Source organism: Ammospiza nelsoni, chromosome 7 (assembly GCF_027579445.1).
Source record: "Ammospiza nelsoni isolate bAmmNel1 chromosome 7, bAmmNel1.pri, whole genome shotgun sequence".
Lineage (NCBI taxonomy): Eukaryota > Metazoa > Chordata > Aves > Passeriformes > Passerellidae > Ammospiza > Ammospiza nelsoni.
Window position 1 is genome coordinate 22,115,681 of NC_080639.1, and position 26,863 is coordinate 22,142,543.

Genomic DNA, 26,863 nt, shown 5'->3' on the forward strand with positions numbered 1-26,863 from the left:
ATGGTATCAGCTGTTGAGAAACAGGCTGGAGGTTTGCAAGAATTTATTCTCATAATTGCTAGAATTCACTGCTGTGTAGTGAGAGGGAAGCCCTTGCAATACGAGGGTTTTCTTAAATAACTCAGCTGACAGAACTTCATCAGTGTGCTTTTCTATCAGGCTTGAACCTATTGATCACAAAAATAGGCAGCTGAAAAGCTTTGCAAGGAGCATGTGTAACAATGCTTCAAGATCCCCCTAGTTTGTGAGGAAAAGTGGCAGGGATGGAAAGCTTCATTATGTTCCTTGTGGCTCATACTTAGTGAATTTCCTAGGTACATTGTAATGTCTGTGTTGCTTTACAAGTAATACAGTCTGTTTTATGCAGCTGCATCTGCACCAGTCCTTATTGAGCCTCCAGGAGGGTGTACTGTATGCTGTGTGTGAAGACTAAGACCTGTTAGTTTTCTTTGTGTAAGGGACTATATGAGTAGAAAAACACCTCAATCACTTTGAAACCTCTCTTTTGTGGGGTGGTTTTAAAGTAAGTATTTATTTGCCCAGTGTATGTAAATGTACCTGTGCAAAAACCACACTGTGTGTGTTTCTATGGTCACACATTAAAGGGCTCTTCTGCTAAAGAGATAAAGTGGCTGTGCCAGGCAGACAGGAGCTCTCACAAGGAAGGGCAAATAGCACCATGAATAACTTACCTGATTTACCTTGGTCTTGTGTAATAAACTACTGCCTTAGCTCAAAGACAAGTACAAAAAATAGCATCAAAAATTTTTATAAACCTTATTGGATTTATATTATCTGGATTTTTCTTTTTCATCTACAGAAGCAAAAGCTGAGTGTGATTTGTTCTGTTACGTATAAATGCTCACATTTCTGCATTATATCTGGCCGAGCTAGGAATAGATCAGCTCTTGTGACTCCGTATTCAGTGCCTTAAGGACATCACTGACCTTCCTCTTCTAGCAAGAGATCTCTATTCCATATGTTCCTCTAAAACCCTTATTGGAGTTACTAATTTACTAAGGGCATTTCAATTCTTGCCCACTCCATTTAGTCACGCTTTCTTAAGTGGCAAGAAGTAGAAGTAGTTTATATTTTGAAGTGTCTAAAAAGTATCTGCACAATGTTTTCACAACTGTATCTGGTAGCTTAGTGACAAAAATAGGAGTGAAAAGCTGCATAAACATAGTTATTTCAGCAAGTGAGCTGGATCTGATTTCCTTCCTGTCTACCAGCACCAGCAAAATTCCTTGCAGACCTGCCGTGGACAAGGAAAATCTTTTATCTGTAGGAAAAAAAATAAAGTGGTCATATGTTTCTCTGAAGGCATATTTGGCTTTCAAAGCCTTTCTGTATCTCACCTTTATCAATAGAACTCCTCTTGACTTTCACATGGTGAAGTGATTCTAAAAGGCTTGCACTTAGAAGTTGTGTTTTGTTCAATTTATTTTCTTAAATGTATGTTTGTGAAATTTAAAAAAAGAAAATATTTTAATTAATGTTTTCTTTAGTACTCTTGGATGCAACCATGTTTACTTTCACTAGTATACATAAATTACTGTAATATTTTTTTAAACCTAATCATTATTTGAATATTGGATTTTTATTACCAAGTCAAATGCAACACTTAATTTTTTGGTTACTTTCTGAATGGGTCTTGTCTGTTCATCTGATTGGAAAAGATACAATACAGATAATTGCACTGAGGAAAATGAGCCTTTGCTTCACCTTGCAGACAAATGGGTCAATTTTATTCATAGAGCAAAAAGCTGCACATGCTTTCAAGAGCCAAGGACCTTCAGTACCCAAGGGTAAGGAAAAATGGCTTGGGCTATTTTTGTTTCTTTCCCAGTGAAGTCACTAATGCAATGCTGCTAGTTCTGCAGCTGCTGTTACCCAAACATTTTTTCATAAGATCCAAGGGAAAAAGAGTAGAGGGAGTTTTTTGTCCTGGTGCTGCAATTATGTGCATGTCTAATATTCCTTGAGTAAAACGCCTGTGGGATTTGGCTCTGGTACCACAAGTTTTTTTCTGGCTCTTACAGCAAAATTTTGGACCTATATTATAGAATTTTGAAAACATGCTCCCACAGGAAATAAAAACTGTGTGCCTGAAAGGTAAAAACCTAATTGCAAACACTTGACATTTATCATAGCTATCTCTAGTAGAAAAGGATGTTAATTCCAAATGTTACGTAAGTAACACTTTATACTTGATCTCAGAAGTACTTTTTTATTTTATCAAAACAATCATAAAGATTTTGGACTGGAGTTGGACAAAAATAAAATGAAATAAATACCTTAAACCTAAAAGATTAGTTGCTATGGATCTCTTGCTGCTATAAACTGAATGTAGAAGGAGTCAAAGTTAACCTTTATTATGAGGCAAGGCAATGAGTTGTTTAATAATAATGCTGTATTTTAATTGGTTTATGGTTTTATTAGAAGCTCTTGTTTTAAAGCTAACAACGAGGATCAAATGTCTGTCTCTAAAGAAGTTCTCTTTGTGACTTGGCATAAGTTTCTTATCAGTTTTTTTCCACCCTGTGTGTCTCAATCAAGGACAACAGGTTTTGAAATTTTAGGAAAATATTTATCTTTACTTCCTATTCCTTGGCAGTATTTTATTACTAATTGAGAGCTGGTGCTAAAATGTCAGTACAATGCAGGTTTTATTTTTTTGAGGGAGTTGTATTTTTTGTATTTATGGTGTTTGCTCCTCTTGTTCATCAACAGAACTTATTTAAGTACTGCAATTTTAGGGTTTGAGAAGGGGGATTTAGCGTGAAAAGAGATGCTTGAATTCATAGATTCTGAGGTATCTCAGTGGTGCCAGAGACTTGTTATGTATTTCCCACCTGGAAAACTCTCAAATCAGAAAATCCCATGAAATAAAATTATTTATTTTTAACTTGTCATTGTGCAGTTTCCTATGTCTTGGAGATGAGATTCTTTTCTAGATACTTTGGGATTAATACAGAGTGTGCTCATTTCCACTGGGAAAAAAAAAAACCCTATAAATACGTTCTAGTGAAATGTAGTATGGATTATTGTAATATTTACCAAGTCAGTCCTGAATACTTTTGGGACCTATGCATCAGGTGTATGATCAAAATATGCTTGCAGTGATTGCCTATGAAACACAGCAGCCTGCATATCTGACATTTTATTCTTCAAGAAGCTATGAGTGCTTAATAAAAATAACTTTTTAAAAAATGTCTGCAATCTTCAGCTATGAAAAGCAATGTTTCTGATAAGAACTGCTTGGTCAAGAGTTATAAAAGGAATACCCAATATCACAGTTCTAACATCTGTTTAATAATTTGGTTTACAACAGAAATTTTGCTTAGTCATGCTGCATAAAAGCAGAAAAAAATGTCTGTTATTAAGTGCATTATGAGACCTTTAAAAAGAATTATAGCTTGCTTTATCATTTAAACAATACAAAATGTTGCCTTTTTTGACAATGAAGAAAAAACCCCCAGATTTCCTTTGTCAAACCATGTTAATGAAAACAGATTTTTTTATGCAGATATTTGATACATAAAATAATTATGTGAATGGGGGTGATTAAAAACTTGGGTTCATAAAACAGTCTTAAATGTCACTCCTTGAAACATTTTATGTGTCATTATTTCAGACCTTGGTTGCATTGGAAAGGTAGTAATTGCATTACTTAAAGTAAAAGGGATGTTTTGCTTCTGCTTTGAATAAAGGTAGTTAAGAATCGTATAATTAAACTCCATGGATTCATTAAATCTATTCTTGTGCTCAGTTACTTCTCTGGAATTCAAAGATCAGAAGCACTGAAGAGTATTTTGTTTCCCTGGAAAAAGCCAGAGAAAAAGCCCCAAGACTGTAACCACTCAGTTTGAGGTGTTAGAATGCAGTCTTTAATGATTTGGTTTTGTTTTGACAGTAAAGACAAAGCTCTGAGTGATAGAAATGCATGTTGTTCTGCTTATTTTTATAGCCAGAGATAGTGTGGGCATTTGCAGGGACAGAACACAAGTTTTCAAGCTCTTTGGTTGGTTGATTTGTATTTTGTCCTACCCCAGTGTGTTCTGTCATTGGCTTTGAGTAGGACTGAATTCACATAAATGGAATGACATTTACTAGAGCCCGAGTCTTTGTGCTGACTCTCCAATATTTAGGTTATGAGGAATTAGGTTTCAAGAAATATTGCTAACTACTTTGTTCTGCTTCGTGTTATCACCTGGATGAAGGTTGACAAATTCTGTGAAAAGCAGACATGAATTTGTCTTCCAGAAGAGTAACGTTGCCTGCAGTTATGCCAATAACTCTGCAGAAAAGGGTATGGCATTTAAATCAGTCTTTTAATTCTGACATTAGTATGGGTTGCTAACAATGTTTAAACATGGCTGTATTTATTTTTTCACCTTTTCTTAAATTTCTCTAGTGTAATAATAATGTTTCTTTTTTGATAAATGTAGAAATTTTTGATTTCATTATGTGAAATATGTTTGCTTATAAATATATATGTGTCCACAATTGAATTTTTTTACTGGTGCTCTTTTCTCTGTAACTATAATTTTGTACTTTGTGCAGGAAATTATTTTTATTAGAGATTAATGTAGTTTTTAAAATGTCATGATTGCTTTAAAATATGCCTCTTTTGAAGGCTACGATACTGTTCGTAACAAAGGATTACTGGAGTCTGCTTCCACAGGTTTTGCATCAGCCTTAAACACAATGTGCTCTTGCTGACCTGTTCTGGCTAATGCCTTTAGAGTGGATGGCCCATCATGTATTTTGGGAACCAGGGTGACACTGTACAGTGTTTTTCCTTAGCCACTGTACCTTGCCTTTATTTGTTATCTCAATAAAAAGTGTAAGCAGTGCAAAATGATTACATCTGTGTGCACCAGGATTGCCTAGTGTAACTCAATGCGTTGGGGGTATCTGTGAAGTTAAAAATACACACGGAAATGAAGTACAGAAATATGACTCTCTGCTGAGCCAGATATGTTAACTTATGAGAAGTTATTTCAAACAAGTTGTAAGTTATTGGTTAGTTCGATTTATTTTGTAAATGTGGAGATATTTTTCAAAACCTCATTGCTGCATAATGTGATTAACTCATTGTTAATAGACTCTTCTGTTAGTGGCTTTTTAATGTATCAGCATTGTGAAAAATGAAAGTTCACTGAAGGATTGCTACAGTATTAAATGGTTCTCATGAGCAGTTTATGTGGAATGCAGCATATATTTATGGCATTAGTCCTGTGGGTCTAAAGAAGTATATAAACACATAACTTTTATTGATTTGTGATATAAATGGTATTCATTTATATTATTTCATTGTTTGAGTTGGAGGGGCAGCCTGTGAGCATAATTGGGATTGATTGGTAGAGATTAGATTATGCTGCTGTCTCACTAGCATGATAATATACTATTTTTCTGGTATGAAAACTCTAACATTTAGATATGTGCAAGAAGTGCACAGTGTTAACATGGTGTTATCTAAAAATTTGCAATATTTCTGTTACACTTCTCAAAAAATACTCCTTTAAAAATTGTCGTTTAACTTCTCAGCTCTCATCCTCTCAATCTTGTGGTTACTTTCCAGTCCTGTCTTCCTCCCCCTAACACCCTTTAGAGATCAGATCTTGAGTTGTCAGAGTTATTTTATTTTAGTCTGGGTTTTGTTAATTGTATGTAAGGAGAGGAAGGTCTTTGTTCTTGCAGTGTGTAGTTGTGTTAGACTCCTGTGGTATGCACACAGCAGTACTTGGTGCTGTGTGGGAGGGGAGAGGTGTAACTTCACTCAATCTAGCATTCAGAAGGCTGGGAAACTCAGTTTTAACTGTAGTGTATATTTCAGAGGATTGATTTTTATTTTTTTTTTGATGTTGAAAGATAATAATTCTCTGAGAAAATACAAGAGTTTTTTGACAAATTCACAGTAAGATAATTTTCTGCACATTCTCTCTCATTTTTTTTTCATGCTGTTATCAAATTAGCTGCCAACAGTTATTGGCTTTACTTCTCTTTATCTCTGCACTTTGTAAGCCCAAAATAAAATTAATGGAAGCAGTAGGAGGAAGCAGCATAGGGTGTTGCCTTAGGTAGGTAGATATTGGGTTGCACGCTGTTTCAAAAAATTCTTGAAGGCATGTGTCCTCACTGAGGTCTCACTGTGTGCCAAATTTAATAGGCTTGTTAAGGCTTGTGATGGTTGTATCTAGGCATGTAGAATTCCTTCTGAAAGTATCTTTTCCCTCTGCAGAAGGAGCTTTCTTATTCCTATAGCAATGCCTTAATTTCTAGAACTAGAATAGTGGAGGAAGAGAAGGTGGGCAGGAAAGAGCCGTGCTGGTGAGGGGTGGCTGACATATGTGCGTGTGTAAATTTGTTTGTGTTTCTCATGGACATTAGAACCTTTGCCTTAAAGTGGTGTAATTTCTACTTTTTGTTGCACTTGAAGGACCTTGAAAAGTAGGATTTTTGCATTAACACTGCATAGTCAAGAGAAACTTAAGTATTAGCTCATGAAATACTCTTTTAGTGTGTCAGTGATTACAAAGAATTATTTCTTAAATTCATGGAATAGGTAATTGTGTAAGAAGTCTAGTTTAATCACAATACTACAAAAATTGCAAATCTTTATTTTCCCATCTCACAAAAGGTAAAATTTTGCATTGTCAATGTACTTAATCTGTTCTGCCAACTTCTTGAGCACTTAGGTTTTCTCATTTTCATTCAAAATGTCTAATATACTTTGTCCAAAGTTATTTTATACTTTCTGTTTTGATGTCTGATATGAAGTACTTATCACAGTTGATGTGTTTTGTTCTTAAGTAATATATTTTTAACTAAAGCTACTGCGTCTTGTTTAGGTTCCAAGGGGTCTTGTAACACAGATGGCAAAATTACATGCTTAATGAACATGGAGAATTATGTATATTGAGTGCTATCACAACCAGATTTATAGTTTGTATTGACTAGACATATACTTAATCCAAGTCAGAGTAAATGATTTTATCTTTTGTATGGAGAATTTCATACTCTTCTAAAAGTACTTAAAAAATTAGATTTGAAAGGTTATAATGCATTCAAGACATTGTTTTACAGTCAAAGACCGAAAAATTCTTCAATATAAACACAATTCTATTAGATTTGTTACATGGTAAGTAGAAGACTTAGCCACTTGATGTTATATGCAAGGTGTATGAACAGAGACTTGCAGTTTTTTCCCACAACAGCTGTGAACTTCATAACACACTAGGTCAGATGATGTTCAAAAGCTTTGTGTACACAGTCAATATGTATTGCAGATGAATAATTTCCAGCAAGTCTTGAAGAGATTGTATAGTGTCTTTTAATTGAAAGAAATATGACAAAAGGAAGATGTGATTTTAGATTGCTCAGATCTAGGACTGGGCATGAAGATTTCAATATATTCTTGCATCTTTATTCCATCTATTTTTCTGGCCCAAAATCACATGCTGCTTTAATCAACACTTATCCCTCCCCCAAGGAAAAATGGTCACTTAAGCCAAATTGTACTGAGAATTAGTAATTTCTGTCTGCAAGGCTAAGAGCATGAAAGTAATTTTTCAGTTTTGCGTTTGGACCCCTGAGATGAAAGGCCAGTGTGCTAATCCAGGAATTTTACATAAGGCACTTTAAGTGACATGATAATGGTGTCATTAAATGAATACCTTTTATACAATTACTGGATACAGACCAAGCATTCATGTGTGAAACATCTCTTCATAAGGACAGTTTGAAAAATAGTAATTTAAAAATACAAAAACAATGCCAGTGCCCTTTTTGTCTTTCATACAGTAAGAGAAATAAAATAAATACAATAATAAACAATATAATCCAAGACCAGGTTGGATTGGAGCTTTGAGCAATCTGCTCTAGTGGAAGGTCCCCATGGCAGGAGGACTGGAACTAGATGATCTTTAAAGTCCCTTCCAACACAAGTCTGTCTAGGATTTTTTGATTGTACACTACAGTAATGAGATTTTTACTATAATACAATGTAATGTAATGTAAGGGCAGCATCCTGCAAAGTTCTGAAGATAGCTGAGAGGTTTCTTAGAGATGGATGGAGTGGGAGATGGACTTGAGTGGGCTTTAAAGGCTTTTAAAGGCTTAAGCAGCAGTGGTCAGAAAAACTGTGGTGGTTGAGATGAAATTTTTGAATTAAGAGTTTTTGTTTAAAATGGAATATTTTCTTTAATGAATTATTGAGGAATCTGAGAGAAGGTAATGGGGGTAATCACAGGTAAATCATTAGGATGGGTGTGACTGGAAATTCAGTTCAGAATTATGTCTTAGACATAAATTGCTAGGATAAAACATCACAATAGACTACTTCTTTATCTGCAATTTGTTACAAATTGAATAAAGGTTTTGAGCCAGAAAAACAGATCCTCCTCCAGGGAGGGTATTGCAGCACTCATCCCCTTTTTATCATGTCGGCCAAATACATCTAGATCTGAAACTATTCTTGAAAAGAATTTTAGACCAATTTTTTTCCTGTCCTTTGGGATTCTAGTCTCTACAAGCAATCAGATTTTCTAGAGTGTTTTGTACACAAAACCATCAGTGGTCCTGAAATTTAAAATGTAAAGCATTATGCTGCATAGTTGCCATGAAGGGTAGATAGAGATGTATGTGTGTATGTGCCTATAAGAGGGTGAGTATTAAGTGCACTGAGCTTTTTAAAAGTCCTTTAAAATCTCAGTGGTTTAACGCACTTGGCCATTACTTGTCCTTTGTATAGTTTGACAGGGTTTAGTGGTACAATTAACGTTGCACTTTGTCTCCTCTCTGTCTTCAGTTCTTGAACAGATCTTTGATATGTTTTTTTTCAGTTTCTTCTTGCTTTCTTTGAACATCTAACATTCTTCATACAGTAACCAAGGAAATTGGCAGTGTTTAGTGCCCTACTCTGATCATAATCCTCCTCTGTGGCAGAAATCCTTTGGAAAAAACCCAGTTTTTTCATCAGCTGAAGAAAGTGCTTGGCCATTTTCTAGCTCTAGTACTTTAGTCTCCTCTTGAATAAATTAGGCTTCAAGAAGTCAGAACTTGACCTTCAGACTGTGCTATCTGGCCTTGAAGCGCATCAAGAGCTACTGCTGAATAGCTATTTTTGCTGAAGTAAACCCCATACCGATTATGCTGCATTGCTGTACGTGAAGGGAGAAACTCAACAAACGGCACACAAGGTGTTGGTGTGAACCTTATGCAAAAGATCAAATTTCCCTTACTTTTATGTCTGTTACATGTTGCTTTCTACATGCATAAGCAAGTGCCTGAAAAATTAGAAAATTTTCTTTACTTTTGATAAACTGAAGCTACACCACTGAATGCAAAGAAAACTCATCACATTGAACCAAGGAATTATTCATATTTAGACATGCTTTCTTCCTGATTTTCATGCAGTTGCTATAGGTACTGCCCATGCCCCATCTTCCTCACTCCTTGTTTTTCTGCCTGTTGGTCAGGAACAGAGGCAAGACCAGCCCGACAAAACAACAGCTGCCTTAAGGATCTGAAGAAGTTATGACTGTTTAATCATGTATTTGGTTTGCATGGCAAGGTTTTGGTTACAGGGGGAGGGGAGCTCTACGTCGGTGGCTTTCGTGAGAAGCTTCTAAAAAGTTCCCTCTATGTCCAATAGAGGCAATGCCAGCTGGCTCCTAGGCTGACCCCATCATCAACAGTGGTAGTGCCTCTGGGATCATTTATTTAAGAATGCAAAAAAGGTTGTTGTGCAACCGCAGCAGAAGAAAGAGAGAGAACATGTGAGAGGAACAGCCCTGCAGACACTATGGTCAGTGGAGGAGAGGGAGGAGGTGCTCCAGGCGCTGGAGCAGAGATTCCCCCACAGCTGGTGGTGCTGACATGGTCAGACATCTGTCCCCATGTGGGACCGTGGGGGTGTGCCGACCCACATGCAGACCCTTGGGGGCCCCAAGCCACGGCAGGTGAGTGGCCGAGGCAGGCTGTGACGCCTGTGGAAAGCCCACAATGCACAGGCTGCGGCAGGATCTGTGGGAAGAGCCCGTGCTGGAGCAGGTGCAGTGTGAGGAGTCCTCCCCCTGAGGAGGCAGGACCAGCAGACACAATCTGTGATGTACTGACTGCAACCTGTGTTCCTTGTCCTGCTGCGCCCTGGCAGGGAGGAGGTAGAGAGAATTGGGAGTGAAATTGAACTTGGGGAGAGCGGAGGGGTAGGGAAATGTGTTATAAGATTTAGTTTTATTTGTCATTGCCTTTTTGTGGCTTGATTGATAATAAAACTGGTTTTCCCAAGTTGAGTCTGTTTAGCCTGTGATGGTAATTAGTGAATGATCTCTCCCCATGCTTATCTTGACCCACAAGCTTTTTGCTATATTTTCTCTCTTCTGTCCAGCTGAAGAGAGAAGTGAGAGTGGCTTTGGTGGGCACCAGGTGTCTAGACAATGTCAACCCACCACAGATCAAAATGCCTCAACTGATAGAATTCTGTGGTAACGCTGTAAAGTTTAGCCCAGTTCCAGTCTGTCTGTCTCTTACATTGGTAGTGACTTTCTAAAATTTCAGTTTTGAAGTTGTCCATATTCAGTTGCTTTCAACCCTTTATTTATGTTTACATTATTTCAAGGCAACCAGTTTTTCACAGTTTAAAGTAGTTGTATAAGAACAGATTTACTCTGCTGCAGTAGAGTTTATAATGGGTGCCTTGGGAACGGTACAAAGCAAAGCGAGTCAAACTTGAAGTTGCACTTTCCAAGAATACGCATCCATGTTCTTCACTCAGAGTTGTTAGGCTCTTGGCATGTATTGCATATTTCATCATAGTTCTCATATTTCATCTCCTTTTTTGCCAGATCCAAATGGCTTGGACTGCTGACCAATATCTTCACCAAAACTCATGCTTGTGCATCAAAAATGATAACTTGGAGAGACATCTTTGATTCCTTTCTCTCCCATTTTTTGCACATCCCTGCAGTTGCTACTTCTTGCAACTGGTGTTTTTGCAGATAGTTTTTGTTTGGCACCACTAAAATTCATATAAAGGACTGAGACCTGGGAAGAGGTGTTCAGTTTACACCCTTAATGCTTTTCCTTTATTTTCTACTAGAATCCTCTCCCCCCCACACACTATTCTTTAGTGCATTGTGATTTCTTCGCAGTCCTTTGATCACTCTTGTTGCCTATTGTATAATTTCTACTGACAACCTTTGCCCTAATGTAGTGTTGTGCTTTTTTTTTTTTAGGCCACTTGAGCTGCTTTTCTGAGCTAGTCAATCCTGTTCTCCAAGAGGTTAGCAATTAAATGATATCTAGACTGAATAGCAATTGGAGCCCTCAGCTTTTCTTGTATTGGCCTGAAAGCCAGGCTTCAATAGCTCATCATGCCCATCAGCTGCATATGCAAGTCCTCAATGTTGTTATTTTTCCTTTGGTCCTGTTGATTGTAACTTGTTGGATTGGTGTCTGTCACTGTCTTTTTGGGTATCTGTTTGACAAGACTTGTAGGATGATCATAACAGAAATAAAATGCATATATTTATGGTAATATGAACATGGCTTGTGTGTGGGCAAGCAAAGCAGCAGCCAGACAACCCAGCAGACCTCTGAATGTAGCGTATCACAACAAGCACAGAGATGGGAAATGTGCTGCTGGCTTCTGTTCTCCTGTGGGACTGAAGACTGCTCAGTCTATGTATCTCATTTTCATTTTAGAGCAAATGATTAGAGGTAAACATAATCAAAATAGACTAAATTTATGAAATGATCACCCCCTTTTAACTACATCACCTACTTACCTTCCTTTTCACTTGGTTCCCTTGTTTTACTCTGCTGCACGTGGTGACTATTACACTTTTGCCAACAGTTACAGGAGCTGGTTTCCATGCCCAGATGCCCTTCGTCTTTTTTTCTGTTCCTTTATGGGTTTGGATTTGCCAACAAAACCTGCTGACAAATCTGTAATAACACAATAGTGTATAGTTGAAGGTTTTACATGGTTTGAGTAGACTTAATACATTTACTGCAGGATTTAAGCTTTATTTGGATTTTATGCTTTGGCCAGGGGGAACATTGCTATGTGAATAAAAAAAATGTTCAGAAGTGCTGAGAAATAAAATTTTCTGTCAGAATACCTATCCCACAACAGTTAAACCTTGCTCTTACATTCCACTGATGGCTAGAAACAGATACCCAGAGATGACAGTACTGGACTCGAAGTCTGACCCAGCAAAACAAGTTTTTTTGTCATATACCAAGTGGCAAAATATTTCAGCATTGTAAAGCAACCATTTATTACAGTAGGTTACTCTACATGGCCTTTGTCATATTTGGTCTGGACGTTCCTTGTACCACTCCAGAAATACAGAGAAAATTTTCAGACTGTATCTTTAGCTAAAAATCTAAACTTTGCTTTGTCTTTGAGTCTACATGATTTTCTCCTCTATATATTCTATATATTCAGGGGAATACACAGCTGATATAGTTGATAATAAAGGCATTCTTCTCTTTTAAGCTGTGTTACAGTTCAAGCCAAAGCTTCTGTTTAAAATGGCCAAAGTGAAAGAGAGTTTTAAGAAAAAAATATGTTCTCCTTTTTCTTTTCCTTATTTAAAAAATCTATTTCAGGACTGCTGCAAAGGAAATAGGAAGCTAATTGGTCTCTTAACAGTGTTATTCAGACACTTGGTCTTTCTCAGCTTTGCAAGAGATCTGCTCTACTGAGAAACCAGCAACATGGTGTGAAAAACCTGGTAGAAACAATAGGTACTTCTTTTTATAGCTGGTATCTCTTCAGAAACATAGACTGCAGCCAGAACGCGGCAGTAACAGATTTGCTTTCTCTTGTGCTGGAACACAGCATTCTATTTATCTCTGACAAGCGAAGGATATGTTGGACAAACTGCACTATTAAATACAGAAAGCCTCATTTAAATAATGTTAGTGCCTTGACATAAATAGGGACAAGCTATACAAACATGAGGCTGATAACATTTTGCCCTCATCTTCATTGTACACAGAATACAAAAACCACATATTTTAGTGGCTTCATATTTAAATTTATTTTTTCCTGTGTCTTCAGACATGACTATTTTCTGTTCATTTTCTGTTTGACAAACTTTTTTTTTTAATAAATGAAATACTAAAGTGCCTTCTTAAGTCAGATACTTTGAATCCTCCAGTATGATTGTTCCATCTCTCTTTTTAAGTCCAGTTAGTCTAACTAGATGTTTTCCATCTGTCTATGCTAAGTGCATTCTATTTATTGCTTTTGTATGTAGTAAAATGTAAACCTGCATATTACTATTAAATATATAGAATCTGTTTAAAGCTAGGACTTTGCAGGCAGTGTGGAAACAAGGGACTGAAGATAGTAATTCCATAAGTTTACTAATAAGGCTAATATGCTGATCAGCTCCACTAAATTAACTTTTCATGAAGAAAACTTCATGTGAACATACACTTTTATTCACCTGAATAATCAAGTTTGGTCTGAATATTAATCTCTTTCAGTCAAGCAACAAGATTTTTGAACCTTTGTCAGAAAAGGCTTGTTTTGAGGGTAAAAACTCTTAGCTATTACCGAGGGGATTTTTGTACCTTGCTGGTTTTTATAGCAATCTTCTGTGGATTTCATGAGAAATAATAAGGAAGATCTGAGTGAAAGTAATGGGTCCTAAAGCATGTACATTTAGCCTGAACAACTGAGCTGTGTTAGGAGGACTGTATGAACTGAACTCTATGAAGGAGCATTGTGATTCCAGCGCAAGAAGTGGTGATGCTTGGCTTAAGGGAGAATAACCTATGTACATTTACTCAGTGGTTGGATTACGTTATGGTCTCAGCTGAGTTTTCAAATTACTTTCCCTTGTATATAGAATTTTACCCAAGTTTCATGGAAATTTAACCTTTAATTAATTTATTTTTAGTGGCTAGGAAGATGTAAAACTCTCTTGCTTTCCTGATCATCCACATATTGTGATTAGATTAATTGAAAAGCCATGCATTCTGTGCACTGGAGTTGAGAGGGAACCTATGCTGGATTAGCTGTCTTTGAGTGGTAGTCTTAAGAGGACAGGAATAGGGAGCCATTTACCTTTCCCTGCACCAAGAAGTTTTACAAATAGCCTTGTGCCAGGTGTTAATGTATAAGGTTAGCATTAATACTATTATAATGAAAAATAACTACGACTTATTTTTATTGTGTCTAGTAAAACATGGTTCTTCCATTCTGATTTAGAGGGTTAATATGAGTAAGAGCCTGAAATTACTTGACTATAGATGGCTATTCTAAAAATGAACTGTGTATTGCAAGCTTACCTTTATTCTGTAGTCTATTTCTTCATAACTGTTTAATTTTTATTACAGCTCTTTTTTTGAAGGACCTGGGAAAAGTTATTGATACCAGTCAGTGTAAACTGCATTACCCCTCTGAGATTTTTCAGAATTATGATGGTTACTCTAAATCGCTTCAGGAATTGCTATGAACAAGATGGAAAAACGTTTTCATAAATGTAAGAGTAGGTTTTCTTCCAGGAAGAGACAGATTTAGGTAATGTTAGTAGATTCTTTCTTAGCTGCCTGGTGGTAGGCACTGCTGGTAGGCACTGGTGACTCACGAATTTGCAACGCGATACCCAAAGTTAATCTGCTGCAGTAGCCCTTGGGCTTTTCCACTTTTTCAGATCTGAGCAGAACTTTATACTCACAGCCGATGAAGTGATAGATGGAGCCTGAGCCTCCCTTTCCACTGCTGCTAGGATAGGCTGAGGTTTGCCATTTAAATGCTAGACTGTATAACCTCCTGTTAACTATTTGCCTTTTTATTTCCAGTTTATTTCCATTTTAAACAGACAATTTTATTTCACCTATAAAGACTAGATCTGGGAACCTGTTCCATATCTATTGTGAATAATTAATGCAGATAAATGATTTAGCTTCTCTGTGGTGTGTTTATCTTGTATAAGTGCTCCTTCAACAGCTTAATCATTTGGCAAGTCTGCTAATTTTCTTTCATTTCTGATGTTCCATGGAAGTGTATTATTTGAATTTTTTGCTGATAATATTTAAATTTCCTCACGACTTTCTAGTTCTTTGCACACATCTTAACAGTTGTATTTGAAGTATCTTTCACTGGCTTTGTTTGGAATCTCCATAGTTTGAAAAAGATTTTTGGTGAGGTAGATTAAGTTGGGACTCCCAATTTAAGCAAATAGTTTGATCTATCCCTACCTTTCCTTATAAATAATGTGCATTCTTTTTAAGGAGTTTATTGTGGGTTTTACTTCTGTAGATTCCTTTGTATTTCTCACTCCTGCTTTGGTCCTTTGTGGTAATGGCTGTTGATGGTGATAAATCTTTCACTTTTAATCTATTTATTACTGCCATTCCTACTTACAGGATGTTGTACTTCACAGTGTTGCTGTTGCTATTTAATTCTTCAATTATTGTAGTTTTTTGGGCCAAGTGGCATTTAATTATCATATAGTTTATAAGAATCTCACTTTCTGCTCTAAAAGTAGTTGTATTATGAGTTAACTTTCCAACATGTGGCAGTGGCTTTTTCTAGACTTTGCCTTTTTGTTCACTTTTATGCAGGGAAATGGAATCTTCTGTAACTATTTTATTACTATCTTTAACTACATTTTGTTTCTGTTGACCAATATTGTAAAATTGAATGCATCAAATTCAGGATTAAGTAATGATATTTGTATTTTAACTTCCCTGTTGTGTCTTTCAAACTCTGTTTCTCTTCAGTTTTACTGACATTGTCTTTGCCATGATTGCATGTCATATTGTCCTCATTCTGCCATTTTTCCAGTATTATGATGTGATTGTCATAACCTTTGTTTGAAAGAACTTTGCTGGTATATTTTTACACATAGCCTATTATAATTTGGAGATCTGCATAATTTAACCTCCCTTTTTATAATACAACATATTTACACATCTAAAGCAGCAGTCAAGTGAGGAGGTATAAGTGCTCTACCAATCTTAATGAGTTCAGTCTGTTACCTTGCTGTACAGAAACAGATTTCACTTCCCCTGCCTCATGTTGTTAAAAGCAAAACTGAGGGACTAATGCTGCCTTGCCCAAAGTCAGGTGGCAAGTATGTCTTTTGAAAGCAAGAATTGCCATTTGAAAGTAAGAATTGGACCTTTTTGCCTGTACGTAATAGAAAGTATTTTTTGTTACTTCTTTGCAATGCTATTCAGTTTCTGTTTTTGGTGTAATTCCTGGGATGGTCATGGGTGGTTGGATTAGGCAGGCATGGAGTTTGTACTGGGATTCTGAAGTAGGGGAGTGGCTCTGTGAGCTGCATCATACAGACAGTTGCCATAGTGCCATAGTAAATACATTGCCACAGAAGAATAGTACAGAAAATAAGTAAAAATTGTTTTAATTGATAAAATATGCATACTTTTAACATGAAATTTAACAAGTTTTAAAATACTTTCTAGAAGAGTATTTAGGTCTAAAAAAAATTTATTGTTTTGAGGCAAGAAAATTTTTAATTACCAGAGAAATTGACCTTGTCTGTCATCTTACATTGGAATAAAGGCTGCAAATTAACATTGTTTTTGCTCTTTAAAATGTCATTTTTAAAAAAGGTTAAATGATGGGAAAAGTATGAGGTCCTTCTAGGTTGTGGAAGGAGAGGTAGACCAATTTTCCTAGATTTGCTCTTCCTTTGCACTTTGGTTTCATTGCAAGACAGAAAATAGAAGCTGTGTTCCTTCTGCCTCTTGAAGCTATACTGTGTTCCAAATGAGAAGTCAAGATGTGTACAATTAGACATTGTATGCACCTTGTTTTAATGACAGATGTAAATTTCTGGAAACTGCTTGAATCCTTTTGGCCTGGAAATTTTCCCTTTGGGGGAACTGTTGGAAGCTGACATTTTAACTGTAGATGGGGATATTTGAACGGAAAGTCTTGCATTCAGAGCTGATAAAGAACACAGTAAACTTTACTAACATGCTATTTGTTTCTAACAACAGTTGTGACTTAACTTCTTAAATATTTTTATGAATGCAGAATTTAGCTGACTCTTACTAAACCAAGACAGGCTGTTGCTAGAAGTCATAAACCAGTTCAAAGTGCTAGAAGTTTCCAAGCACCTCCATTGTAGTTAAAATACACTCCAAATTCCTCTACCCTTTGCCAATATCAATAAGCAAAAAATTTTGTCTAGCAGGCAGAAGGGTTGGGAGTTGGAGAACAAATGCTGCAGGCAAAAAGCCTGATTGTTTAACTATAGAGAGGGGTTAGCAGAGTATCAGGCCAGCATTTCAGGAGAAGTATGACACCCTGGGAGTGTAAGAATTTTCAAAGCCTGGTTTTGAATACAATAATTCTGCATTTAACAAAAATGTGACAGAAATTATAATGTAATTACAAAAATGTGCAGTTTTTTATTTGGGGGAAAGGGGGTAATAATTTTAGAAATCATAAGCTAAATTTAGGGGCTTTTATCTTTATAAATAAACGTGGCCCTTTTTTTTTTTAAAGGTGCTGACTACCCACTGTGTCAATGGTTATACAGAAGCATTAAGAATCATATAAATGTCAGGTCATATTGGTGTAGGCACCTAAATATGGAATCTGTGTGGTATTGGTTCTTTTTCTGTGGGTTTCTACCTGGCTTTTTTCGCACGTTAGGACTTTGGTTTGAAATTTTAAATTCCTCAGTGCAGGGCATATGTTTGTGCTGTTTCTGCAGATTGGAACTTCCGAAACAGATGGCATGAAGATTCTGAAGAATCAGACTTGGACACCATCTCTTAAAAGTCTATGAACACTTTATTTAATTATTGTAGTGGAGATGACGGTTGAGTGGGGAAGAAGACTCGGGGGAGTAGAGTCCAGCTTAGCTTCTATTGCTCCTCCCTCCTCCCACACTGCTTACCTTATGTGCTCTTTTACTTATTCTTTTATACAATTGCTGATTTTTTGCTTCTTCTGGTTACTTTTTAGTGTAAAAACTAGGGTCTTCTTTCTATTTTCCTTTATTAAATATTTGATTGTATTTTTTACCATTTATTTTACATTCTGAGTTAATTTGATTAGTGAAATATGAAAAATAATATATTTCATTTTGAAGCAACATTTCTTATAATAATAATTTTTGGAGGGATAAAGATGCATTGCACATAATTCTGGGATCTTGGCTGATTTTTAATATATTGAAAATCTGAAAGAGAACATGTAGGAATGCTGTACCTCCTTGCCTGCTCCCATAGGCAGTGAAAATGATTAATGCTTGTCATGCTGAGCTTGGTGTTTTCCTCTTCTAGGAAAATCTTGGAGCTGCTTATTTCTTACTTCCAGTGACTTAAATAGAAGCTATTGAGGTGTTTCTTTTTCTAGCCTTGGGAAGAACTAAAATCTCCTTGTATTTATAAACTAGACCGGAAAGAAGATTTCAGTGCTGCTGAGGCAAGTTTTTCTGCCTAGTAATAGGTATAGTCAAGGGAAGCGAAACAGCTTGCTTTGCTTTGGAGCAAAGTTTGAGAGTGTAGGGTATGAAAACTGTAATGAGAGCTTGGTCTCAATTAGCAGCTCTTTTCTTGTGTACTACTTCTCAGACAAATTTTTCAGGGGAAAAAAAAATGGAAGAAAGTGGAGATGACTGGCCAGTCAAATACATGGTGAGAGCCACAATAAAAGTGGAGGTATCACTCAAGCTTACTCATTTCTGTAGGAAGTCAGCATAGCTGCATCTTTAGCATAACTCTGCCACCCTTTAATTCTCAAAGCATCCTCTACTTCTAGGAAGAGAAATATTGCAACATATTTCCAAGGAAAAATGGCATTTGGAATTTATCTTTTTTCATCTGATCCACTCCTCTTGGATTAAGTACATTCCTAGCAATCTTACAGGAGACTTTCTTCAAACACAACACCAAGTGCATACTGAGCAATTTCTAATTAAAAAAACCCTCAAAGATCACTCTAAGTGATGAGATTTACACCAATTCGTTAAGCAAAATGTGTGACAGAAGTTGATGAGTATCTATTAGGTGACTCTTGTCTCCTGCTGCATCTGAATCTCTTGCAAGGAAAAGAAAAAGGTCACCGTATTTGTGTTTTGTAAGGTACCCCATCATAGCTGTGAGCTGGGGTGATGGGTTCTCCTAGACTTGAGCAGGATTTATTTCCCTATACTGAGAGAACTGAGTGAGAATACTCACAGAGAATATAAACTGGGTTTTTTCTCATTGTTTTTTTTGTTGTGTTGTTTTGTTTTGCTTTAGCTGAGCTCCAGTAGTCCAAGGCCACCTCCAAGGCTTCCCACTCCCTGAGCTGAATGGCCACAGGCGGCTCATTATCATGACTTGTGTTGCTGTCTCCAGCATTTTAAAAACTCTTTTTCTGTTTCTCTGGCAATAAGAGTGAAGTCATCTGCACTGCGACTCTTAACCCTTTTAAAAAGAATTTCTGTTAAAATATCCGTCAAGAGCCTCAGCATGGGCTGTACGTGCTCTTGCTGTAAAATAAGCATATCACTGAACTTGATGAGTGCCTGGGGAAAACTGCAGTTGCTGCTCTGTGCCATAGAGTCCCTAGCCAGCATGCTCATGTGGATTCCCACCCTGGCTTTCTTGCAAGAATATTAGGAAACAGAATAGAATATTTCAGCTGGAAGGGACTTAGAACAATTGTCAATACTTGGAAAGTTACTTCAATTCTTACCTTTGCTTTCACCTTCTCCACTGTTTCTCTCCTTTCTGGCATTTCAGCCTGTAAAATCCTTTAGGTTCAGCCTGACATAGACTTGCTGGACAGACTAATGAAGCTGTCTGTGACCTTCAGTGCTGCCCACAGTAGGACCTATTTTAAGGTGATGGGAGGCTGTTTCCTCCAGTCACCCCTACAGCCCTCCATCCCATTACAGTGCGCCCTGCCAGACACATCTTTTGATTTCATCTTTGAATCATTGTAAATATTGCAGGAATTTAAATAATTCATGCTGGTTTATCCTGAATAGCCAAACATGATTTCTGTGTGCCTGGAGTAGGACTTTGTGTGTGTGGAGCCAGGCTCTGCTGCAAGCAGGGTGCATTGCTGCTGGTCTCCTTTGCTTAGCAGTGGGAACACTGCCAAAGCAGAGATGTCTTACAAAACCAACCACAGCCATCCCCCATGGCTGCTTTGGCAGTATTAAATTCAGTAGCAATGTGGTCTTTTTGGCTTTTGGATTAAATGGAAATACTGGGCTTAGGCCTGTGGAAACATTGGATCTTCTTTCTCTAAGGGCTTCTATTTCCCTTGAGAGTCTCAGCTTTGATGTGGTTGATTCATGTGTAGGGAGAGGGTTTTCAGCACTTTAGGGCATGAATTTCATGTTTGCCACATCCTGAAGACTGGTGTTATGGCAAGGGTGGCTGAATGTTGTGTGGGACTCTTGACCTGTCAACATTGATTAGGTGCAATATTAAAGCAAATTATCGTGGGCTTCATACTCATTTAATGTGCAGGGCCAAAGTTTGGAACCAAACTTCTATATCTCTTTAGTTCCACAGAAAAAAATGGGTTTTTGTAGAGGAGTAAGGCCATCAGTGTGCTTTAAAATCTGAGTGTGATTTACAAAGGGAGTCCTTTTTCCTTGATCTGATGTTTGGAAAACATGAGTGAATGAACCTGTCTTTTTAAAAATTATTTTTGGATTTTTTCTGTTAGTGGGAAGATGCAGGTGGTAGGAGATACAGTTGGAGTTTCCTGCTCACTTTCCTACCAACTTCAGCACAAACCAGAGAGGGAGCTGCCTTGACAAGTTAGGGCACAATACATTGCTGCTTGTTTATTAGATGCTTGAAACGAGCGTGCATTCGGTAAGGCAGCGGTTAGGAATGACTGACAGTAACAGGCTTGTTTGTCTTTAAAGTGAGAACTTGTATCTTGCTGTTTAATGAGGGATTTACAATGGTATTTAGGTTTTGCGCATAAATTTCAGGAGAGTTTTGTCTTGCTTTCTCATTAATATGGATAAATTCAATAAACTGAGAGGAGTATTTTGTCAGTTAAAAGCATCTTGGGCACCCTTTAAACTGAGGATGTGTGTGCAAGAATTCCAATTCTTGCTTGTCAAAATTTGAAGCCACTCTGTAGCATCTCCTGTTTTACTCTCTACAGAACTGTGAGCTGTGAGCATCTTGAGTCTGATTGCCATTCTCTGAACTAACTCCTTTATCAAATCCTTCTACAGTTCTGCAGTCGGAGAATTCTTGATTTTCACTGTTAATGCTGTGTGGTTTCTTTTTCAGCTTATTAAGAATGTACAGTTTCACGGCATTTATTTATCTCTCCATTAATGTTTTTTTAAGGTAATGTACCAGTCTGGCCAGTGTCCTGTGGTAAGGGATATCCAGTGGCCAAATTTAGTTGGGGAATATTCTTTGCTTGGCTGTTCTGTTCTCAATGATGCTATTGCACTAGAGAGGAATGGCTGCCTTTCATGTTGCACTCTGTGTGTGTGGGTTCTTGTCTCAGTCACAGAACTGAGAGAGCAACATACATGGAGTAACTGAAGCAAAGATTAAACTTATGGATATTTTAGAGATTTTATTTATTGCAGGTAATCAAAGTGTATAGTGAAGATGATACTAGCAGAGCTTTGGAAGTACCAAGTGATATAACAGCCAGGGATGTGTGTCAGCTCTTGATATTGAAGAACCACTATGTTGATGACCACAGCTGGACTCTCTTTGAACAACTTACCCACACAGGTTTAGGTAAGACTAATAACATATAATGAAATGATGGTAAATAAGGTGCCTGGTTTTCATTTTCATACATGGAAGTACAATTCTAATAGAAAGGCTTGGAAGCAATATGATGGGAAGTTTCTTCTGATTTTTTTATTTTTGGGGTTGTTGCTTCTGATTGTTTTTGAAAGCATAGGTATAAACTAGATTTTTTTCATGGTATATTTGCTTCACACTGATTGATCTGCATCTGTAAGAACAATTTGGAAGACACTAAAAGATAAAGTTCTCACTGCAAATTCTTCCTTGCTCTACCTTGTTTTTATCAGGCAGTTCTTTCTCTCTTACAGGTGGTATTTTCTGCTTATCTCTAAAAAGACTTGGGTTATTTTCATTGGAAATAAAATCCTGTTTGTTCCTAACACACCTGAGTGAAATATCTGACATCAGGGACTGAAAGAGGTTACACAGTGCTATTTTATCTTTACTATAGGATTTGGTTTTCAGAAATAATATCAGAATGGGCTGTCAGTATTTTCCTTCACTACATTCACTTTGGCTAGATTTATGGTGAACTCTGGGACAACGCTACTGCAAAAGGAAAACAAAACCATTCCTCCAAACTTCCACATAGGACCAGTGAACTGCATTGAAGCAATACCTTGTGTAGTATTTTAAGTTGCTGGTAACAAGATGTTCTGAAATTCTTTCACTTTTTCAGTGTTTCTCTAGTGTAGTAAAACTTCTCTTTTTCTATTATACGGTTCAAAATGTGTAATCTGTGGTTTCAAATGATAACATCTGATCTCTGTTCCTTTTTGAAGTGTATAGTTGTATTTTTGCAGTATAAAAAACATAAAGCAAATTAATTGTAGGGAGAAAGGGAATGTTTGCAGAGATGAAAAAAATGCAGAATACAGGAAAGACTTTCCTTAGGAAGAGAGGAGTTTAGAAGCCCACTGCTAGAAAGTAATAGAACTGAATCTCAAGTTAGACAATCTTACTTGCTTTTACAGCACGGTGTTTCAGTACTGTGTTGTGTATGCTTTTGATAGGAAATTATGTTAGAAAAAATCTACTAGAAGACAAATGCCAAAGAAATATGGTTATAATTTCACATCACTCAAAATTTCCATGTTATTCTTGAACTTTGGCACTGTACTAGAGCTAAAAAAGGTAGTACTTCTGCAACTTCAAGGGCAGTTCCATCTGCTAGTGCAAAGTGTGGCTTGAAAAAGAGGATGTTCTGGATGCCTTCCTGCATTCTAAAATACATAGAAAACTCCATGGAGTTCTTAATTCTCAAAAGAGACTGTGCTGGTACCTGGTAACTCCAGTGCTGTTGATTTAAAAAAAAAATGTACACACCAGGAACAAAAATCAAACACCCCCACAAACATTCTCCCTGGCCACTCTCTCCTTCAACCCTCCCCACCCCCCTAAATATTTAAATATGGCTAAAAACTATTGTTAGAGTCCCTTTCTTCCTCTGGATGTATCTAGGGAATCCAGCCTTGTGCATTTATTGAAAATAAACTTGACTGTGCATCTCTGACTCAGTTATGTTTATCAGCTGTAATTTGAGGATGAACTACAAAAGCTAAAACTGTTTTCTGCCCTTTTATACTCCTTTATCCTATGAAGGCAGACACAAGCGTTTTTCAAATTTCTTTTCATGCTTTATAAAATTTCAAAGATATTTGTAACCTTTTGCACTGAATGTATCAGCTGTAAGATGCTTCCAACTCAGAGGAAGGTCAGAGTTAAATCTGGGTCGAGGTTGAAAATGACTGCTATAGAAGAAGAGGTAGCAAAATGGCTTTAGAAAACAGTGCTGTATAAACAGCAGAAGTGTTTTCTGTTTCCTGTAGTGTAGCTGGTGTTCAAGTAGTGTTGTAACTATTGAAGAAGATGCCTTTGAGCAACCATGCCAGAACAATAGTGGCACTGTTTCTCCAGCTTTCTGTATTTGCACAGTACACTTTTTGACAAGTAGTGTGTTTTCTTCAATCTGGAGGATTTCTTGGAAGATTTCAATATCATATAATTAGTGAAATTGATTTTCCTAATATTCTGATATTCTTGAAATTGCTGAAGACCTTCATTCACCATGCAGTGTTATAATTGCTCCAGCTGCTTTCAGTGTAATTCTAGAAAAAGGTGAATGCTTAATTTTAAAAGTAAAATGATTTCCTAGATTATGAGGTTGGCAATTCAATATTACTGGCCAAGGAAAGGAACAATTTGAGATATCCCCTATGTATTTTTAGAGTACTGAACAATAATGGAGTTATTTTAACGATGCTGATTTAGATTTGGTTTTGTTAGAAAGAGTTAACATATTCATCTTGACTTGCTTTAAGTATATTCTTAAGCATTGGAAGAGTAGTTTGAACAAATACTTTTTAAATGATGAGTTAGTTTGGGATTGTTTTCTGTTAGTGCTGTAAGTTTTATCCATGTAAATTTGGAAAGTCTTTTTCATCTCATAAGTTAGGGGAATTGGTATTGAAAGGAGAAGTGCTGTGGGCAAATGTGTGTGTCTGTGTAAACCCCAGGATTACGTGGATTAATAATTCATCCATCAATTAGTGAACATTTTCTTTAAAATCTAACAGCTGTCTGAATACTCTTGAATTAGATATAATTGCATGAATCTTAATGAGCTGAGCACAATGTTCTAGTTTTAATCAAGACAGACATTAATTACATTGCTGGATTGTGCCTTCATTGCTGTGTGGAGGTATCTGCTGAGAAAGTTTAAAAAGGAAAAAATCCCAACAAAACTCCCACCTAGGGCAAAGCATAAACCCACGGTCTCTATATTTCACTTTTCACAAACATATGTGCCCTTGGGTGCAGAGCTCTATTGTTGAACACCAAGGATGGTTGTGTCCTCACTGCTGCTGCCTTGGCAGCCAGGAAGCTCAGTTTTCCTCCCCACCTCCCAGGTGTTGCAGTAGCAGGGGTTCTACTTCAAATATCTGAAGTTCAGCAATTCCTGCAGCTCTATTAATCAATATATTTCAGACTTGTGTTTTTCTGGTATGTGTTCTTTTAACTTGAATGGTTTTCACAATGTCTAAGATCATTGAAAGCAGCTGAAGTGTGCCTAAATTTGGATGATGCCATGTCATCCCTAGCACCGAGTACCTTGGTGCTGTGAGTCCCATACATCCGCTGCAGTTCCCCTGAGCAGGGCAGGCTCTGAAAACAGAACAATTTTCCATAACTGCTCTCCTTTGTAAGGGAAGTACTATCTTCATCCAGAAATTTTTCCTTGTATGGTGAGAAATTTTTCTGCTGGCTGTAAACAGATTTCTGTTTGCTTCTGCAGCTGAACACACATTTTCTAGGCCTCCTCTTTGAGTAGAGGGCAGTGCCTTGGCCAGGCACATCAGTATCCTTCAGTCTCATTTTGATTTCACTCTGCATTCTTTCAGGTAGTCTGTGAAGGCTGGGAAGGTTCATAAAGCACTACCTGTGATGTAGTGCTGAGCAATGTCTTTCTATTTTTTATTTAGTTTAATTTTTTTCCCAACTGGGTGGCTGGAGAAGAGGTTTTTGAAATGTGTTCTATCATGTACTCCAATTTTAAATCTTTCATGTGCATTAAATACTTCCGTAATTAAGGAGGCTGTTGTGGACTGTAGCAGGTGCTCCTCATGTTAGAGACAGCAGTAATAAAGAGATGACAGAAAGGGAGGTAGAAACTCTCCAGTCTAGTTGGAAGACAAAAATGATTTACCTAAACAGAAAGGCAGGTTTTTCATGTCGGCATTTAAGGATTTGATTACAGGGCTGTGTTTTTGCAGGGCACTCAGTGTTTCAGTTCCTTCAAAGAAGTAAGTTTACTCAGTTATAAAATATTTTTTCTGTGACACCTTAAAAATAAAGAAATATCAGCACCTTTACCCATCTTTTGGGGTGATGCACAATGTCATATTTTTCTACCAAGAAGTAAGTCTTGAGGAAATGGTGTTTTCTTAAATGTCACAATGCCAAGCATTTAAGAGTTTTAAATGTCATCTCAGAGGAGCACTTTCTCTCTATAAAGGAATAAAGGAAGGAAAAAAATGCTGGTTTTAACTCAGAGCTTCAGTTCTTTGCCCTTGCATCTGAAGAATGTGTTTTGGAATAGAACAACCTGTACAAGATTTCAAAATGCTTACTTTTCTTTCACTATTTTGGGGTATTTTTTGTATTCTGAATTTCTTTATGGTTTTATTTGCTTCATTTAATCTGATTACAAAGTGAGATTTTCATACAGCATCTTTAATCTCTGTCTTTTTGGATCAAAAATTGGGTGAAATTTTTAAAATTCAATGAAGGGCAAGTTAAATGCAATGGAAGTTTAACTTCACTTCTCTTTATCTGTAGATCATGAGAGTTCTTTGGCTTCTGCTTGTCATGAGCTTGATATGTGCTTTTGCATTTTCTTTAATATTTTTTGTTGTGTTTTCTTATAGGAAGAGCTATAGAAGACCATGAATTAGTGATGGAAGTCCAGTCAAATTGGGTAATGGAAGAGGAAACCAAACTGTATTTTAGAAAAAATTATGCAAAGTATGAGTTTTTTAAAAATCCACTGGTAAGTCCTAAAACTTTATCTGTGAAGTTCCTGCAGTTACTGTTTCTAAAAGTCTTTTTTCGTGCACACAGATAGTCAGAGTTTAAATTTTTTAGTGTAGCAGGAATTAAAAGGAATAATCAAGAGGGAATATGTGAAATACAGCAATGTATTGTAGTGCATGTGATCATTGGCTGGTCCCTTTCTTGCAGTTGTCAAACAGCCATGTTCATTTTTTATGTTTGGGAGTGATGAGAGCAGTGATTGGGTTTAATTGTATTGAAATTTGCACACGGATGTAAAACAAAATTAAATTTTTGCAACTCACTGAACTTTTCATCAAGTGACAACATAATATAAAATGAAGCACTGTGAGGAGGGGCACCTGTAGCAAAGATGATTTTATTGTTGAAGTGAAAATTGAATGTTCTGGCCCAGCACTGCCAAATTGCAGCTTCTCCCGGCTGTAGCTAAGTGACAACTGACACAAAAGGCCATGAGCAGCCATAACCTACTAGGGGTAAGTGAAAGTGAAGCCAAAGTTAGCATACATAAGGAATGGAAAGAGAGCAGAGATACCCTGTAACT

At 36.9% G+C, this 26,863-nt stretch overlaps 1 protein-coding gene across 2 annotated transcripts in view; it reads left to right on the forward strand.

The window, feature by feature from the left end:
• GRB14 (growth factor receptor bound protein 14) overlaps nt 1–26,863 on the forward strand; it is a 58,613-nt gene that overhangs the window by 11,259 nt on the left and 20,491 nt on the right. The window contains exons 1-3 of one of the 2 annotated variants that reach the window (XM_059475823.1): nt 4,213–4,312; nt 21,576–21,732; nt 26,175–26,296. In XM_059475823.1, coding sequence (XP_059331806.1) covers nt 4,250–4,312; nt 21,576–21,732; nt 26,175–26,296 — 342 coding nt within the window. In that variant the 5' untranslated portion in view covers nt 4,213–4,249. Of the gene's footprint in view, nt 1–4,212; nt 4,313–21,575; nt 21,733–26,174; nt 26,297–26,863 lie in introns of those variants that run through there. The other variant, XM_059475822.1, reaches the window with a different exon arrangement.